We start from the raw sequence: 18,749 nt of genomic DNA, 5'->3' as shown, positions 1-18,749 counted from the left end.
TTTGTATAACCCCAAGCTTGGCTGTGTGATGCCAAGTTTAGCTACTGGCCTCTCTCTCTCTCTTATGTATGTATGTATGTATGTATGTATGTATGTATGTATGTATGTATGTATGTCAGTGATGGGGCTTGAACTCTGGGCCTGAGCCCTGTCCCTAAGCAATTCAGCTTCAGGCTAGTGCTCTACCATGTTGAGTCATTGCACCACTTCCAGTTTTCTGATGGTTAATTGGAGATAAGAGTCTCATAGACTTGCTCAGATCTCAGCCTCCTGAGTAGTTAGGATTATATGTGTGAGCCACACTCTCTCACTTTTGTTAGTTTTGCACTGGGGCCATGCAATACAGTGACATGATGGGCTGGCCTGGCCTGAGCTTCTTCCCTCATCTGAAGGGAAGGGGAAAAAGGGCTTTTGTGCACATTGTGGTGCAGAACTCTGAAGACAGTTCTGCATACAAAGAGTAGATTGTTTCGAGTAATTCCTCTAACAGAAATGGAGGGGTGTCAATTTCCAGGAAAGTATTTAAGAGTACTACACAGGTTCTCTATGTACCCACTGACTTCCTGATAAAGGCACAATATCCTAAGTGGTCCCTGACAATAAAAAACTGACTTGAGATCTTTAAACAGCTGTAAAACACTTCTTGATCTACTTAATTTTCCCTGGAAATCACTCTGTGAAAACCTAGTCCTCAGAGGCCTCCTTCCAGGGAAACCAAACAGGTTGGAGAGACACTGCAGCAGAGACAAGACATCCATTCCTAAACTGAATCCTGGTTCTTGGGCTTAGAGGAGGAGGAGGAGGAGGAGGAGGAGGAGGAGGAGGAGGAGGAGGAAGAGTTTAATAAGGATATCAAGAAGAGGAAATGCAGATGAGGGCACTACAAGTGGCTCCATGGGGAATCATAAAGGCTTCATTCATAAAAAGTTATACGCGCATTATGCCTGGATTTTCACACACTGCCCTGGGAAAAAAAAATTTGAAGCATGGTTTTTCAGAGCAAGATGCATGCTTTCACAATCCACTCTAATCCGCTCTGCCTCCTGCCAAAGGGGCATTGACCTGCCTCCTCCCAGCAGATTTCATGGCACTGACCCCTCCCAGGGACCAGCTCAGCTGACACAATGCACTTGTTCCAAACACAAAAGTTCACTAACAACTGCATTTGGAAACATCAGAGCAGGCCAAATAGTTGGCAAAGGAGAGAGAGTGAGCGAGAGCTCTTGTAAATGAAGAATGGCGGTTGTGGGCACTGAGCCATGTCTTGCCTACAACACCAAACACACACACACACACACACACACACACACACACACACACACACACACACACACACACACACACACACACTGCAGCAGTGGATAAAATATGAGCCTGCCAACTCTCCCCAAAACAAACAAACAAAATTCTCAAACTATCATGGCTATAAAGTCCTGTACCATTAATGCACATACCAGGATCTACGATGAGAAAATCCCTGCTTCAAGATCAAGCAGAGAAGACCTAGAAAGCTGCCTCTGCCCACTCTCAGAAATGTGCCTGAGCCCTTTCTAGAGAACTTCTAGAACAGAGGCTTTCACCTGCTGAGGTTTTGAGTCTATCCCCTTCCTGAGGTGCAAGGGACTGGCCCGGTTTAGCAAACAAAAATACAGGAATCCCAGTTAACAACACCGTGTGTCATTTATCTGACAGTCCTAAAAGAAAACCCTGCTCAGAGCCAGCATTACCAGGACATCTGAATTCTGGTCTGATCTCAGCCACTAGTGGGTTGTACAATCTTAGAAGTTTAATGCCCACCTGGGCCCCTTTCTTGTGAAAAGGTATGGGATTCCATGACTGGAAAAGTGGTGGTCAGGCTGAGGGGACTGCGATCCTATGTTCTCATGAAAGCTCCTCCTACACAGCTCTTGTGAACAATGAACTAGTGAAAGATCCCAACGTTGCGTATCCATACAGAGTGAAACATAAAGCTGTTTACCTCCATGCTTCCTTTCTTAAGCAACCACAGCGGCAGCATCCTGGCAGTCCCCTCGGTGTATCATATTGCTTTTGGACATGGGCACATGCACAAACAAATGCACTTGTGGGGGTTGCAGTTCAGTAATCTTCTAGGAATCTTCCCAGGTTATGTTGACACTCATAGTTTGGGAATCTCTGATCCAGTCCTGTCATTTTGCCATACCCCATTCCTGCTATACTCTGGTATTATGCACACCTCTGCACAACAGGCCTACCCTTGTAAGACATGCCTATCTCTGTAACTGTGCCTTCCTCTGATAGCTGCACCCTGATAGCTGCTCACATTAGGCAGGAAATACAGACACCCTCTGTCCTGTGTAAAACCCACAATTCCTTCAGTGCACACATTCCTGTATGTGCCTGGCCCATGGCCTCTTTCTTGGCTTGTCTACCCAGACTGCTAATTATTGGACAGATCCTATGCTGGCAACCTGGCACCCACACTCAGACAGAGCCTGCTCTGACCTCTCCCCATGCACGGGGGCTCCTGTGGATGCAGATTCCGGTTGGTACCTCTTGGCACAGGTGTGTGCTATTCCCTATGGCAGCTGACCCAGTGCAGATCCCTTAGCCATGAAGATGCTTCGTATCCTCCAGTCACTGCTCACCCCAGCCAGACCTTCCGTTCCAGTCTCTTCCTACCAACCTCATGCTTGGTTGCCAGGATCCAATGTGATGCCAGGGCTCTATCTAGCAGTGAACTCTACAAGTTGGCACTCTCTTTTCTTTTTCTTTTTTTTTTGTTCAGTCATGAGGTTTGAACACAGGGCCTGGACACTGTCTCTGAGCTCTTTTGCTCTAGGCTAGCACTCTACCACTTCAAGCCACTTCTGGTTTTCTAGTAGTTATTTGAAGATAAAAGTCTCACAGGCTTTCCTGCCATCTGGCTTGGAACTATGATCCTCAGATCTCAGCCTCCTGAGTAGCTGGAGCTACCAATGCCTGGCTTCCCTCTTTGCTTTGCTGTCGCCATCTTCTGTAAGTGCCCCAGTGACAGCTCACTCAGGCCAGCCATCCACAGCGCACGAAGTGAGGCTTTTCTGCTCATGTGAGGCTACACCCGAGATCAAGAGCCCACCACACCTCAGAATCGTCCAGCTGGGAGCCTACCCTATAGGAGCTTCAACAGTGAGGACAATCTGTCCTCAGCCAAAGAACCATCCATCTGGCTCCTTGTCAGTCTGCTTTTCTCTCCTGTTGCACCATGACTGACATTACTGGATGAATGAGACTCTGTTTTCAAGACATGAAGCCATTGGTCTGGTAGACTGTGCTCCTCCCCTCTGGCCACCAAGAGAGATAGATCTCTCTTGTCATGAACCTTTTCTATTTATGCTATCTTCTCACTCCCCCATACTCAAAGGTCTAAGCTATTTCTTCAGAACTGTGTTCATGCTTTGTTCATCTCAGATCAACCATGCTCATCATAGAAAAACATTAAAAAAAAAACAGAATAAATAAACCAAACACCATCCTAAAATAACTATTGATACTCATAATTTTACTTGAGAGTCATAGATTGCAAAATGGTTTCTCCCATTTGATTCAACCTACACACGCCTTAAGTAATTTTGATTCGAATGATTCTTGATAGGACATTTCATATTCAGTTTGGTATACTCCGTGCCACTTCTTATTTTATCAGCCCAATCCCTTGTCATTCATTTATACCTCCTAGAGCACCTCAGTTTGTAATTTTTGAACTATGTATATATACTTACAAGCATATTCATGTTTTAAATAATGCCACTGCTTATTGTATTGGGCAACATGCTTTACTATGTGTCACAATGCACTATAAACACCTTTCTGAATCAGCATGTAGTCCCCCAAAACTTCCTTGTTAATAGCTGGCAAGTTTTCCATTAGAAAGATGTATCATCATTTATACAGCTAACTCCTACTGTTGAACATTTAAATTGCTTTCAATTTTCCCTGCTTCAGTGCACATCCCTGTAGCTAGAGCTTTGCCCACATCCTTAATTAGTTTCCTAGGACAAATTCCAAGCAGTGGAATTGCTGGGTCAAAGGGTATTCACAGTTTTAAAAGCTTTTAACATGTGTGGCCAAATGGAATGTACAGAGTTTTACAATGACAAGGGCGCTGGGGGGCTTCCTGTGACGGCTGTCAGGATAGGCCCTTCCAGACAGAGCACCCAGAGAACAGACCGCTTATCCTCTCTGAAGTCTGTCTCAAGTCCACTCACCCAACAGGGGAGCTTTTCTCCAGTAACCATCCCGGACTTCCACGTAATCATACCAGCACAGGCGGCTCTTGAACAAATCCATGGATGTGAAGTTTAGGATAATCTGTGAAAAAAATTAAAAGCTGGTCATCAGATGACTTTGGGCAGCAAAGCCTGAGGAGCTGTGAAAACTTCATCTTGCCTATGGCATTCTCACATTACCCCTTAGCCACAGAGCCCTCAGCCACCCAGTAGGAGTGTCTTCTCAAGATACACACACAGGAAACCTCATGACATTGAATAATAAACCTTGGGCAGGAGAAGGAGTAAACAGAAGGAGGGGTCCTCTGGTTCTGTCTAGGGAAATCATTCAAGTTTTTGAAGTCACAAGGCAGTTTACAGAAAGCAAGATGCATTAAAAAAGACAGGCCAAGGCGTGTTGAGACTGGGGATTTGGAAGGAGGGAAAGGGTCAACGAGGTTCAGAGATATGAAAAGATCTTATAACATCATCAATCATTCCAGAGGGTCTGGGGTTAGCCTAAGTGCATCAATGTCCCCTCAGCCATGACCACTCTTCCGAGGTGTATGCCTAACAGCCTTGCTACAGCTATCCAGTTAACTAGTTCCTCCCTCCTCCCTCTCTTCGGTCTCTCTTTGCCTCCCCTCCTTTCTTCCTTCTTTCCTTCTGCATTGCTTGTGAGCACCTACTGTGTGCTGTTCTATTTGGAGCAATCTAGAGAGATCAGAGTCCTTATTTTAAGAAAAGTCAGCAAAGGTTAGGCGCAGTGGCTCACGCCTGCAATCCTAGGTACTCAGGAGGCTGAGATCTGAGGATCTCGGTTCAAAGCCACAGAAGTCTGTGAGACTCTTATCTATAATTAACCACCAGAAAATCTGAAATGGATCTGTGGGTCAAGGGGTAGGGTAGTAATCTTGAGCTGAAGAGCTCAGGGACAATGGCCAGGCCCAGAGTTGAAGTCCCACGACTGACAAAAAAAAAAAAAAAGGTCAGCAAAGAAGGAAAATGCAAATGAGAAAAACCAGAGAGGAAACCAGAGTAAAAGCTAAAAGGAAGAGGGGAGGACACTGGAAGAGCCTCTTGGTAGTCCTGAGAAGGGAGGGAGAAATTCTGCCTGACAATCTTGTGTAAATAAACTTCTAAGAAGAGGTAACATTTAACCTAGGGAATTAGGAATTCCATGGCCTAGAAGTAGGGCTAGAAACTGACATGAGCTGTAGGAGGAGTTAGGCTGTGCACCGTGCAAGCCACTGTGTGTGCCTAAATGAAGGTCAGAAGGACCAAAGAGATGGAGCAAAGGCTGGGAAGACAGGAGTTCCACTGCCTGGGACATCCCCAGCGTGGGTTCCTCTATGGCCAAATAGGTATGCATCAATAGAAGAGGCTTCATGGCATACAAATACCGTCTTCTTCCACAAAACCCTGTGATCTCCTAGGAATGCACAGTGAGTACTGGAGACCAGGGGACGGCTCCCACTACAGCAGTAGGAGTAGTTGTGATATCATGCCCTGTCAAGCTGGACTAACATGTTCAAATGTACTTATAAAAGAATCACCTTAGAAGTTTTAGGACAAAAGCCGTACCAAACAAATGCCTATCCTTCCATTAACTCAGACTCCAGGGGAGTGAAGGAAGTCTCTTTTTGTTGCTTTTGACTTTTGAGATAGGGTCTTGCTATGTAGCTCAGGCTGGCCTCGAACTCATGATCCTCCTAACCTCAGTTTCCCTAGTGCTGAGATCATAGGTGCATAGCTTATAGTAAGCCTCTTAAAGACAGGGCTGTATCTCAGGTTTTTCTACAATCCCCCATGGTGCCTATAATCCAGTGACCAAGCTTAGTGATATTTTTAAGTTGGTTACATGATAATTCTTTTTTTACATATAAGTTTATTGTTATTATTAAGGTGTTGTATAGAGGGGTTACCATTTTTAAAGTCAGATAATGAGTACATTTCTTTATTTTTTGACAATGTCACCCCTTTCTTCGAATCTCCCCAGATGGTAATACTTTAGTCTTTGCTTTTTTAAATTACGGAAAGGAAATGTTAATATAGCTTCCTTAGTAACACATTCATGATCTGAATGAGAGGGATAATTATTTAGGCTAATTAATTTAAGTGTGTTCATGAACCACAAAGACCATAGACGTGTGATGAATGAGAGGTGATACTCAAATCAATCAAGTTTGCTAATTACTAACAGCTTGGGGGAAGGCTGGGTAGCAGAAATTGGAATAACTGATGCAGAAATCTCGATAAATATACATTCTCCCTGCCCCCAGTGAGCACTTACCATTTAAACTTGGTGATGCTTACATGGTTCAAACCTATCACCTAGTCAATCAGACCCTTTGCTCCTCTTTCTCCTCCTCCTTCCCTCCCTCCCTCCCATTAGAACCTTCATCAGGAACAAGGACATCATATCCACCCAAGGCAAAAGGTCTGATCTCTTGAATCCACACAGTCTTAAATGTTTAGAGCCAAAGAAATGGTGTAAGAAAGAAAGTGTGTGTGTGTGTGTGTGTGTGTGTGTGAAAATAATACTCAAACATCTATCGACTAGTGGGTCTCCTCTGTGGAGTACTGTAATATGATCTATTCAGACCATTAGGCTCTCAGTTGCCTGGGTTCAAGCCCCAACTCTGCAATGAACTACTAGTAGCCCCTGGCAAGTCCATTTCCTTGCTATTAAATGAGGATAGCAGTGGTGGAGGTCAGTGTGAGTATTAAATCCAATGATCTGTGCTTCCACACTAAGGATAGAGCCCAGCCCTCAGAAAAAGCTCACTAAGCCATTTTCCTGTAGTTAACCACACTGCTTAATGGCACTTATCAGCTAGGAATACCTGATGGTGACTTCTGCACCTGCTGTGTATCATTTGATCTTCTTACAATCACATCTCCATTGAGCAATGCTCACTGGGTGGCTTTGCTGTGCCACAGGCCATGTGGGGTACTGAGGCTGAGGGATTACAACCTCTGTCCTAGTGAGTTTAAGCATTAAACCCAGTAGACACCGAGATATGCTGCAAAGGTGCGATTGTGAAGAGCTCTGGTTTGCCTAGACCCAAGCAAAGGAGAGTTTCTCAAAGATAGCTGCACCTCGTCTGAAACAGCTGGAGAACACTTGGAGCTGCTGATGCACACAGAAAAAAGACCAGTGTTGGAGTACAAAGCTCAGGTTCCCCATTCTAAGTTCTCTAACCTGCTATACATTTGGGAAATTTTCTCAATGTCAATGCCTAATGCACAGAATGGATAGAAGAGCATACATCCTGAAGTGGGGTTGAGAATGTGCCACTCCTGTACCAGAGCTAAGAAACCTGGCCCAAGCTGTTCTAGAGCATCACTGAACCTTCAAAGCCAAAGGAACATGCTGATACAGAGCTTGCCTGGTCCCCGAACTTTACTCCAGGGGCGAATAACTTGAGCACACTTGAGCACACACAGGTCTCTACCGTGGATCTGATCTCCAAAGGGTAGATGCTTACCTGGCCAGCCTACCTCTGCTGCAGGACAGCCAAGCAAAATCTGCCTGTAAGATAGGAGTGAATGCTCAGGAGTGTAGCCTTCCTTAAGTCTCAGATAGGGGGCTGGGAGTTTGGCCTAGTGGTAGAGTGCTTGCCTAGCATGCACAAAGACCCAGGTTCGATTCCTCGGTACCACATACATGGAAAAAAGCCAGAAGTGGTGCTGAGGCTCAAGTGGTATAGCTCTAGCCTTGAGAAAGTCCAAGGACAGTGCTCAGGGCCTGAGCTCAAGCCCAGGACTGGCAAAAAAAAAGAAAGAAAAAGAAAAAGAAAGTCTCAGATGGGGAGAGAGAGGCTAAGGAAAGAGGGCCATCTTCAAGAGCAGCACTCTCAAGATGTCAAGAAATTCTAAGTCGGACCTGTCCTCCAGGGCCTGGTATGCGTATCAAAGCAGGTGAGTAGTGTCTATCTTACAAATGTTTTGCGTAATTCAAAACTTACATGCTCATTTAGTGCATGCCTGGCCTCCATTTATATGGGTGAGACTTCTGGAGAGACACAGAAATTATGAATTTCCCAGAGGGTTTCCCATTTACCTTTTTTTTTTTAAATCATCATTATTGTTATTTAATTTTGTATCTTCACGGGGCGGGGGAAAGTAGCATCTGTCTGTGCATACCCTAAACAAGGGTCAAGTCTGATTAGTTAATTCATTCACCTACCTTCTCTCCAGGAGTGACTGAGATCCTCCAGACACAGTGAGAGTAAGAAGGGTAGCCATTGGGGAAACCAGGTGCTGAAAAGTTTCCTGTTGTGTCCTGCAGGGTCTCTCCACACGCTGCATAAGCAAAAGAACAACCATGATATCAGCATGTGTACTTGCTCCCTGCTCAGCTGCCCCTGCCCCTGCCCCTGTCCTGGGGATACTGGGTCAACATGGCAACCAAAACCCTCAGAGTGGCTGACAAGAAGTGAGGCAGGTAGGTGGATGCTTTTCTGGCTAGCACATGTAAAAGTAGTATCAACTCTCCCAGGTTCTGCAGAAGCCTGGGATCTCAGAGCCTGGGCTGGGTTTGGAGCTCAGTTCATGGCTGGCTCTGTCTGCCTGATATGTGCTAGGTCTTAGTCCGCTTCTCTGGAAGAGCCAATTCAGGGCCCAGAGGGATAGCAGAGTCACCTGCATTGGACAAAGCACCTGTGCTCAGTGCTCAGGAGCCAATGTGCCTCATTGCAACCTTTATGATTACTAATAACAACAGTGACTGATCATAGTAAGAACACTGAGGGCAGGTCAGTGAGAAAAAGCCAAACCACTTGAAATTCCTTCATTCCTTTCTTCCTCCCTTCTTCCCTCCCCATCCTCTCTCTCCTCCAATCCCCTCCCTTCTCTTACTTCTTTAGGCCAGTATTAGAACTTGAACACAGGGCCTGGCCACTGTCTGGAATCAGGCATTGTCTTTTAACTTTTGTATTCAAAACCAGCTGGCACTCTACAATTTAAACCATATCACCACTTCTGGCTTTTTAGTGGTTAGTTAAAGGTAAGAGTCTCATAGACCTTCTTGCCTGAAGTGGCTTTGAATCATGATCCTCAGATCTCAGCCTACTGTGTAGCTAGGATTACAGGCCTGAGCCACCAGCAACCATTTCAGCTGTTGATTTGAATCTTTATTTGCCCCCACCCTCCACAGGGGAAAAATGCTCTGAAAGAGCTACCAGTCAAGAAAATAAACAAAAAGGCAGAAGCCAGGAAGCAAGAATATTTCATAGTATGATAGTCTTCCTTTGTATGTTTGAAGGTTACCTATGATAGGCCTAGAACATAGATAACAGATGGTAATATCATCTCTTAATTTATCTTAAAAAAAAAACACAACACAATAATGATAACTGGGGGCCCCTTTTTAGACAACCCTCTCCTGATGGAGAGTTTCTGCTACTTTCTTTCTTGGCTTTCCTTTCACTTTCATATCAACTTAACTCTGTTTCCTAAAAAAAAAAATTAAAAAAAAAGATAGCTGAATGTTGGAAGGGTGACAATAATCCAGATACATTGTACTTATAACCAACTTATGAAATTAAATCCCTTTGTACAACCACTTAACTTTGAAAGGGAGAGGTGGGGAATACCTGTGCCTTTGAGATTCACAAGTTTCATGTTTCCTTGAGCCCAAGGAATTCAGATTACAAGACAAAGACAATGAGAGAGTGCTACCCCTGCTCTCATGGGGCCATCCCCAAGTATGGGGAACAAACATCCTAAACATCTCCTCCTATGTGGGCTTTTACCTCTGAGCACTGAGAGCCTGACAGCCTTCAGTTCCTACTTGAGACTACTTGCAACTTGGCAGTTTTTGGAGCTGAATGAGGGGGTATGTGGAGAGCTGCCCATTAGTGGCCTCAGGAAATCCTGGATCTTCAGGCTTTAGTATCACATTACCCAACAACTGCCAGGCTTCACGAGGATTATTCCCGCAGTCGACACCCCCGAGGGCTCCATGGAAATTATTTTAGAATAATCATCAACATTCTACAAGAACAGATACATTACTGTGTGGCTCCCTGGTATTTACCAGCTGCCTAAAACCCTTCTGGGAAATAAGCAGCGTATACATTAAAACTAAATAAATACTATGGCATTTCCTAGGGAATGCTATAAGGTTTCCCTTTAAATTCAGCAAGGTTACGTGATATGTGTGTCCTGTATTTCAGCCCTAATGTCCTCTTGATGACTAATAGCTGGGTGGACATATTTCCTACGTTCATGAGGATGCAAGCTCCACAGAGCTCTTTGTAAGCTCCAGGCTTTCTGCTAGCAGTCTGAGGGTCTTCATTTCAAAATATTCCATCCCATGGTCAAGCTCTGGGTCTGGTTTGTACATTTGGAAAAGGCTAGTCGAGCTATTGTTAATGGAACTTTCTTCTGTCCTTCCCAAACCCTGGAAGTGCTTTCTGACTGTTCAGTGGTAAAAACTCAGTGGCTCTCACCAGCATTTGACAGCAGACTGGGAGCATTCACCCCAGACAGTGGGGCCTCCAAGATGGTGGGGAAGACATAGAAACCAAAGGCAAAGAAGGCCAATTTGAGGGAAAGGGACTGCCAAACTGGCTGAGAGACAGCCCACAATACTGTCCAGCCTGAAATGGCAGACTGCTAGTCACTGACTCTGAAACTATAGAGAACAATTCATTCAAAGTACGAGGACTTCCTTGATCTGTAGCATCTGGGAACCTGAACCCCAAGTATTCCCCCTTTTTCTTTGTCTTCCTGCCAGGTCTCTCTTGGTTCTTCTCTTGCCAAACCCACATCCCTCTAGTCCCACAGAAAGGAGAGGAACTCGTACTGTGATGGATCACGTTGCTCTGAATGCCCAGGTTCGCCCTGCCTCCTCCCCACGTGCCCAGAGCTTTTCCAGACAAGTATGGAGCCTTCCCCATGTCCAGCTACAGGCTCTGAGAACTATTATTCTCCTAATCATTTTAGCTTTTGGGGACACCTCCCAATGGGACACAAAACATCACAGCTTCCAAGGTAGTCCCTTAGGTCCCCCAAGTTATTTTCCCAGCCAAGGGAACTGTTTGCATACAGTTCATGAGATGCTAGTGCATTGAGACTCTCAGGGCCCACGTTACCTGGGCATTTGTACAGCTTCCTTGCTTGCGCTATGTCTCCCTGGCTGAGTCGAACTCTCTGGCCAATGGTTGGCCTGACGCCATTGTCATCTCGACGGGGGAGGATGGTGTCTAAGAAAACTCCCCTATAGGAAAAAGAGAAAGACAGAGAGAGAGAAAGACAGAGAGAGAGAGAGAGAGAGAGAGAGAGAGAGAGAGAGAGAGAGAGAGAGAGAGAGAGAGAGAGGAGGGAGAAAAGTCAAAGTTGCTGTGTGTGCTTGGAATTCGTCTTCCTTTCCTTGCCTCTAACCTATCAGCATTCTTGCCTCAAACGTAATGGGGGGGAGCGGTTCCTTCACCCTATAGCATCCCATTTCCTCAGCTGCCTACTCACTTCCCAATGGAAAATGCCCCAGCCAGTAGCGTGGAACCTGCCTTATTAATACGCACTAAGCTCTTCCATAAAGCCTCTGGCAAGCACCAACCAGCTCCTGCCACCAAGCTGCCCAGTGCAGAGAGTGAGATCACCATGTGAGGGCGCTCCATGGAGTTGTGCTTTGGGCAGTGCCTCAGCAGGCACCTAGGGACTGGGCCAGTACAAGGCCCTAAGAAGCAGGGTCCTTGTGGATGGGTGGTGAATCAGAGTTTGAGGGCTCTTGTTGTCCAGTGGGGGTAAGCAGGTGGATAGTGAAATAAATGTAGAGAAGAGGTTACTGAAAAGGTCTGGAGCTCTAAAGGTCTGTATCAGGCCTAGCCTCTGCCACCTAGGGGAGCTTGGCAAACACTTTCCCTTCATTGAGTCTTTCTGAGCCTCAGTTGACTTCCCTGTACAATAAGAGGTGGTTTTGGATGTTGTGGTGGCTACTCTTAGTCTTAATAACTTTATTTCTAAAACACAAATGGACAGTGGGATACCTGGCTGACTCCTGGTCCTATCCACACCTCCCTGTGTGGTGTGCTTTCTCCTGACCTGCTCTGCCTGCCCACTATCTGGGCCTAACCTAGAAGATAGGCCTTCCCACAAAGGCAGGTTGCTTCTCCATGAGTCACTCAGTTTCTTTCTTTCCCAACCAACTAATTTCTGGAAAGAACTGTGTCTGCCACTGTTGGATGCTCTCCTCTCATTTGCTCCTTATCCCAACTGCAATCTGACCATGTCACTAATGTCACTTCTTGCCTACCAATGAGCACTTCTCAACCTTGGTGTGTCCTCTTACCGCTCTGGACCATTACCCCATCTTCTCCTTACTCTCTGCTCCTAGTTTTTAGGGCACTGCCCTGTTTCTCTGAGCTAAGGGATAAGAACCACTTCTGCTTAGATGATGATTCTTGGGTTTCTGCCCTTCCTTCTGTTTCTCTCCATGCTCCACCCATCGCTATGTTGTTTGTTTGTTTTGTTTTGTTTTGTTTTGTTTGTCAGTCATAGTACTTGAACTCTGGGCCTGGACGCTGTCCCTGAGCTCTTCAGCTCAAGGCTACTGCCCTATCCCTTGAGCCACAGTGCCACTTCCAGTTTTCTGGTGGTTAATTGGAGATAAGAGTGTCATGGACTTTAGTGCCCAGGCTGGCTTTGAACCAAGATCCTTAGATCTCAGCTTCCCGAGTAGCTAGGGTTATAGGTGTGAGCCACCAGGCCTGGCTCACTGTGGGTTTTAATCATCACCCATGGGCCCATAGCAAATTCTGCTTCCAATCCAGAAACCTCTACTATACCTCCTAATGCCCAAAGAATCCTAGAGGTTTGCAACAAAATTTCTTTCATTTTTCTGCTCACCCCTTGTCTCATGTGGCTGAATCTAAACCTTGAAGGGCCTTCTAGCTCCTTTCTCTTCCTCATAGTTCTTCTTGGATCCAGTGGCCGGGTCCTGACTACTGAATCTTCTGGGTGTTCCATATGTACGTGTGTGAGCATGCACGCATGTGTGTGTGTGTGTGTGTGTGTGTGTGTGTGTGTGTGTGTGTGTGTGTACTGGAACATGAACCCAGAGAGCACTCTACCATTTCACCACTTGAGCCACAGTTCTACTTCCACTTTTTGTCTCGGGCTTTCCTACCTGGGCTGGCTTCAAACCACAGTCATCAGGTTTTTGCCTCTTGGGTTGCTAGGATTATAAGCATGAGCCAGCAGAGCCACGTTATGCTAGGCTTGTAATTATTTCCTTGAAAAGGAATTTTATACACTTATGGATCACCATATCTAAGCAACCCAGACTAACAGCAGGCTTAGGGTGAGGCAACCATGCTGCCTGTACCAGCTTCAGGACCTTCCTGTGTGCCAGGCCCATGGCTGGCCACTTTAGGCACACTATTTAACATCCTGGGAGACAGGTCCATTATAGCTGCTGCAAGCATTGTTTTATATAAGTGAGAAAACCAAGCCCGCAGGCCTGAAGTGACTGACTTAGATGACAGAGCAGTAATGCAGCACCAGCCCTGGAATCCAGGTAGGCCTGAAGCCATCTTGCTCCTTCCAACCAGTTTCCCACTGCCTTGATATGCATTAAAGGATATCATCAAGAACACTGAAGACATCGAGGCCAAAGCAGTGGACAGACACAGCACTACTCACACTCAGTCTTCAGATCTAGGGCATCCCAGCTCATTCCTGAGCTGCTAGCAAGGAGTTGGGTTCTAAATGATGCCCTCAAGAACCACTCCCAGGTAAGCACTGATTCTAGCATGGACAGCTCCTGGCACTGGTATTCTGCTAAACTGAGAGGAGGCTAGCAGATGCCTGAGGAAATAAAACAGTCAGCTCTGAGTTCCCCAAACAAAGACATCCCTGTACTAGGGAACTGTCTCCTCACTGCCTGGATCTGTGCCCAACAAAACTTCCAAAGATGCCATTCTCCTCAGCCTGGGTCTGACAGGGGAAAGAGTGAGGAGCTGCAATCCACCAGAGGGAACACAGCTGGACAGAGATAGCTAAGTTGTAAAGGTTTATGGAGACAGGATGCCCAGCCACAGGAAAAGCTTAGTCCACAGATGAACCTATGTTCTGTGGGCTACTGGCTGTGCTTTCAGAGAAGCAAAGACACAGGCAAGCCCAGCCCAGAAGATACGCAACCAGGAGTAAACACCTGGAGTCAGGGGACAGAAAAACTTTTCACAAAGTGTCAGAAAAAAAAAAAAGAAAATGAATAAGAATCTGCTGTTTGAAGGCACCAAGTTTGGCAGGAAGCAATAACAAAAAGACATCTGCCTCTGGGGAAAGTTCTCTGTTCCTTCTGTTTCCCATCACACCCAGGTGCCGGCCCCTGTCCAACCTCTTCCTAGAGATTCTAGGTTCTTGGGACAAGGAATGATTATTTCATGGCTTTGGCCCAAGGACTTCCTCTGCTCTGTGCTGATAAAATAATTCACATTGACAATAGTGTTAGGAATGGTTATCTCCTGGGGGCAAAAGTGATGGGATTATAAGATAGAGATCTTGGAGCAAAATAGACTTTTTTTTTTTAAGAAAGATAAAGACAAGAAAGGAAAATGCTGGCTTCTGGCTCAGAGTTCTAGGGAGTAGTTGGCACACAGTAGACAAGAGGAGGCAGTGCTGTCCCTCTAGCTCCAATCTAGGAGAGACAAAAGAGTCGTCCCAGTGAAGTGACCACCACGTTTGTGGGTGAGCAGAAAGACTAGCAATGTAATGAAAATTTCTTCTCTAGTCAGCACCACAGTGCTCCTAGGCCCCTCTGACCTCACTAATTTACAAATGTAACAAATATGTATTGAATACCTACTACGTGCCAGGCACCCTGATGGGTACTGAGGAATACAGACAATGAGATAGTCACTGTACCCTAGGGTCTCAGTCTGCAGAAGGAAAGAGCAATGCAGGAGATAAAAAAAATTAATAGACTAGCTGAGACACTGGTGGCTCACATCTGTAATCCTAACTACTCAGGAGGCTGGGATCTGAGGATCCTGGCCCAAAGCCAGCCTAGGCAGGAAAATCTGCAAGACTTATCTCCAATTAACCACCAAAAAACCAGCCATGGAGCTGTTCGAGTGGAAGCAAAAAATGCTTAAGGACAGGCCCTGAGTCCAAGCCCCAGGACTTGCACACATGCCCCCCCCCAACAAATTAACAATAATGAATAAATTATAAAGCAATCTGAAGAGTTATGACAGCTACAGATAAGACCCAAGCTACATAAATGGGCCAATCTGACTTTCATTCTCTAACAAAAATAATACTTGGCTTCTATGTACCATCCTGAAGCTACTAAGAAGGGGTAACATTGGCTATTCCCATAGTATATCTTGAACTGGAGTAAGAGTAGGGGGCGGTCAGCCGAGTCCTGACACATTTATTTCTGACATTTGTCGGGGTGGAGGGGGGAATCTCTTATCCTTCTTACTCTATTGCTTTTCTGCGTCTTCCCCTACAACATCTCAGAGTCTGGAAGAGGACACACTGCCAGCTTTGGATTCCCGTGCAGTGATGAATGAGACTATATCTGTCATCCCCCACCCACTGAAACATGAAGGTTAGAGCTGAAAGGAGCGCAGCCTTCAGATGGGGAGACAGAGGCTCGTGAGTGTCAGGGGAGATACTGTAGCCAACCTCACAGCTGTCTGCACTTCCATCTCTAGCCAAGCTCATGGAGAACTAGGGCTGCAGCCCAGTCATTCTACTCTGGCATCAGTGCTCTCCATTATTTCACCAAGATGCCCCTTCACATATTTCAGAAAGATCTAGGAGAAAATGAAAGAATACAGAGTGAGTGTGGCTGGGTTGACAATACCTACTTGGACAAAACTCTTCTTCTTTTTTTTTTTTTTTCTAGTCCCAGGGCCTAAGCCCTGTCCTTGGACTTTTTTCACAAGGCTAGAGCTCTACCACTTGAGCCACTTCTGGCTTTTCTATATATGTGGTACTGAGGAATCGAACCCAGGCCTTCATGCATGCTAGGCAAGCACTCTATCACTAGGTCAAACTCCCAGCCTGGACAAAACTCTTCTGTTAAGAGTCCTGGGAGCTGGGTACCGGTGTCTCACGCCTGTACTCCTACCTACTCAGGAGGCTGAGATCTGAGGATCGTGGTTCAAAGCCAGCCCAGGCACAAAAGTCTGTGAATCTCTCATCTCTAATTAACCACCAGAAAACTGGAAGTGGTGCTGTGGCTCAAATGGTAGAGTGTTAACCTTGAGCTGAAGAACCCAGAGACACCACCCAGGCCTAGATTTCAAGCCTCATGACCAACAAAAAAATAAAAAGAGTCCTGAAAATGGCCACTTGGCACCAACCAAGGCCAGCACTGAACCAACCTGTGGGTAGAGAACCTGGGATGCTGAGATTTAACCATCTTACCACCCCATCAGCAGGAAGCCTCCAGCAGCCCTCTGCTCCAGGAAAGGACCTTTGGAGACTAGCATCCCTTTGGGTTCTGGGAGCTGATGCCTGAGCCAGTGGTTCATTTTAATCATTATGTACACAGAGACTTGAGCAATGGGATATTTCCTTCTTTGCTGGGACTGAAGGAAGCACTGGGCAGGATTTGCTGCCAACCTCAAGAAAGCACATATGTCCAATGGCATGTATCTGAGTACTAATTTATCATAGACTTACACAAAGCTTTCTGTTCTTATTTTTCTCCCTTTCTCCCTAGTGTTTTCACCTGGTTGTTGTTGTTTTGTTTTGTTTTGTTTTCCTCCTTGCTGTACTGGGTATGTTCTGGAACTCACCTTAAACCTCTCTAGGGAAATGATGAAAGAAGCAAACAGCTAGTTTGTTGTTGTTGTTGTTTGATTTGTTTTGGTTGTTGCTGTTGTTGTTTTGATACTGGGGCTTGAGCTCAGGGCATTGTGCTCTTTCTTGGCTTTTTCACTCACAGCTAGTGCTCTACCAAGTTGTGACACACCTCCATTTCCAGCTTTTTTGCTGGTTAGCTGAAAACAAGAGTTTCATAGATTTTACTACCTAGACTGGCTTTGAACTGGGATCCTCAGATCTCAGTGTCCTGAGTAGTTAAGTTTACCAGCATCTGACACAGTTACTTTTAAGAGAAGACTGGAAAGTCAAGAGAGGAAAAATATTTGCACTGTGTGCTTCAAGTAAGGGTGAGAAAACCTGAAAAATAGGCAGTAGTTAGGAAATATTTCTGCACAGAGAACATGCATGTGATCATGCATGGGGCAAAATGGGAAATACTAAATACCCCTTCAGCTCACCAGAGCAGATTCTGTCAGTGCCAGCCATAAACAGCTGGTTCTGACTATCTGGATAGGAAGTATTATCACCTGTAACTTGCAGGTATACCCAGGTCCTCTCTCTCACTCTGATCTCAGCTACCTGTGCTCCCTCAAGCTAGCTGAAATCTCTTTTTCCTTTCCTTTTGAAATGAGTCAGTGATTTATATCCCTCTTATCTCCAACAAAGCTTCTAATAAACCAACCACCTTTGAGGGGAATGGGAGGCCTTCCTGTGATACCAGGATATGCTTTGAAGATGTCCCCACTCACTAGAAATGTTACACAAGCCTCAGGGCTATTGTCCCAGCTGACCTCTCCACAGTCTCCCCTTTCCAGTTTGCTGCTTGTGACATTAGGATATGATGGAATGCCAGCTTCACATTGGGATTCAATCTTATTAGCAGGAACCTGATTAGATTATATTTCACTGCAGCCCAGAGGCCACTGTATTTCAAGGACAGACAGGCCAGTCGCGCTAGGAGCATGCAGAGACCAGCTAGCTCTCGGCACACCTCAGGAATCCAACCTAAGCCTACACAGGCGCGATAAAACACAGATGGCCCAAGGGAAGGTTCCGACCTTGAGAAGGTGTTCCGGGCGTAGTGCATGATGCTGTCGAAGTCATACGTCTCACCCAGAGAGCTCACTTCCCCGGCTTCCATTTTTAAGAAATTATACTCCTGACCTGTGACACAAGACTCGGTTAAGGCCTTTGAAAACCCAAGGCAGAACCTAAAATGAGGCAGAGGAGGGAGAAAGCGGGACCAGAACAAGTTGCCACAGCTCCTGTAGCCAAAATCCTCAGATACCAGGGTTTGAGGGGCTTCTAGTATTTAGGTTTTTTTCAAAACCTAGGGGGTAAGTTCTCTCAGCCCTAGCATATAGCATCTTTTCCCCAAATACCACCCCAAACCCTCACCTCTGTTGGCACTGGTCAGCATTCTGCTTGTCTACATATAAAACAATTCATTAAAAAAAAAAACAGAACTAAAGGCAGCATAGAATTCCATTGTGTATAAATACCACATCTTCTTGATCTTTTCATCTACTGAGGGTCATCTGGGTTGGTTCCATTTCTTAGCTATGGCAAATAATGCAGCAATGAACATCGTTGTGCTAGTGGCTTTAGTATGTCTTTGTTTCTGGACATTTGGGTAAATGCCAAGGAGTGGAATTGCTATGCTGCCATCAGAAAGAATGACAGTGCCCCATTTGTAAGGAAATGGAATGTCTTGGAAAAAAATTATATTAA

The 18,749-nt window shown here is 45.7% G+C and overlaps 1 protein-coding gene across 1 annotated transcript in view; it reads right to left on the bottom strand.

Annotated features, from left to right (window-relative positions):
- Tll2 (tolloid like 2) overlaps positions 1–18,749 on the bottom strand; it is a 99,229-nt gene that overhangs the window by 18,994 nt on the left and 61,486 nt on the right. Inside the window, exons 7-10 of the mRNA XM_090346918.1 lie at positions 18,077–18,182; positions 11,330–11,454; positions 8,419–8,534; positions 4,227–4,329 (exon numbers count right to left, since the gene is read on the bottom strand). Of these exons, the coding sequence (XP_090203044.1) occupies positions 4,227–4,329; positions 8,419–8,534; positions 11,330–11,454; positions 18,077–18,182 (450 nt within the window). The remainder of the gene's footprint in view (positions 1–4,226; positions 4,330–8,418; positions 8,535–11,329; positions 11,455–18,076; positions 18,183–18,749) is intronic.

Source organism: Megascapheus bottae, chromosome 15 (assembly GCF_031878675.1).
Source record: "Megascapheus bottae isolate mThoBot1 chromosome 15, mThoBot2.hap1, whole genome shotgun sequence".
In the NCBI taxonomy this organism is placed as follows: Eukaryota; Metazoa; Chordata; class Mammalia; order Rodentia; family Geomyidae; genus Megascapheus; species Megascapheus bottae.
This window is presented reverse-complemented; position numbering and strand designations above follow the sequence as displayed.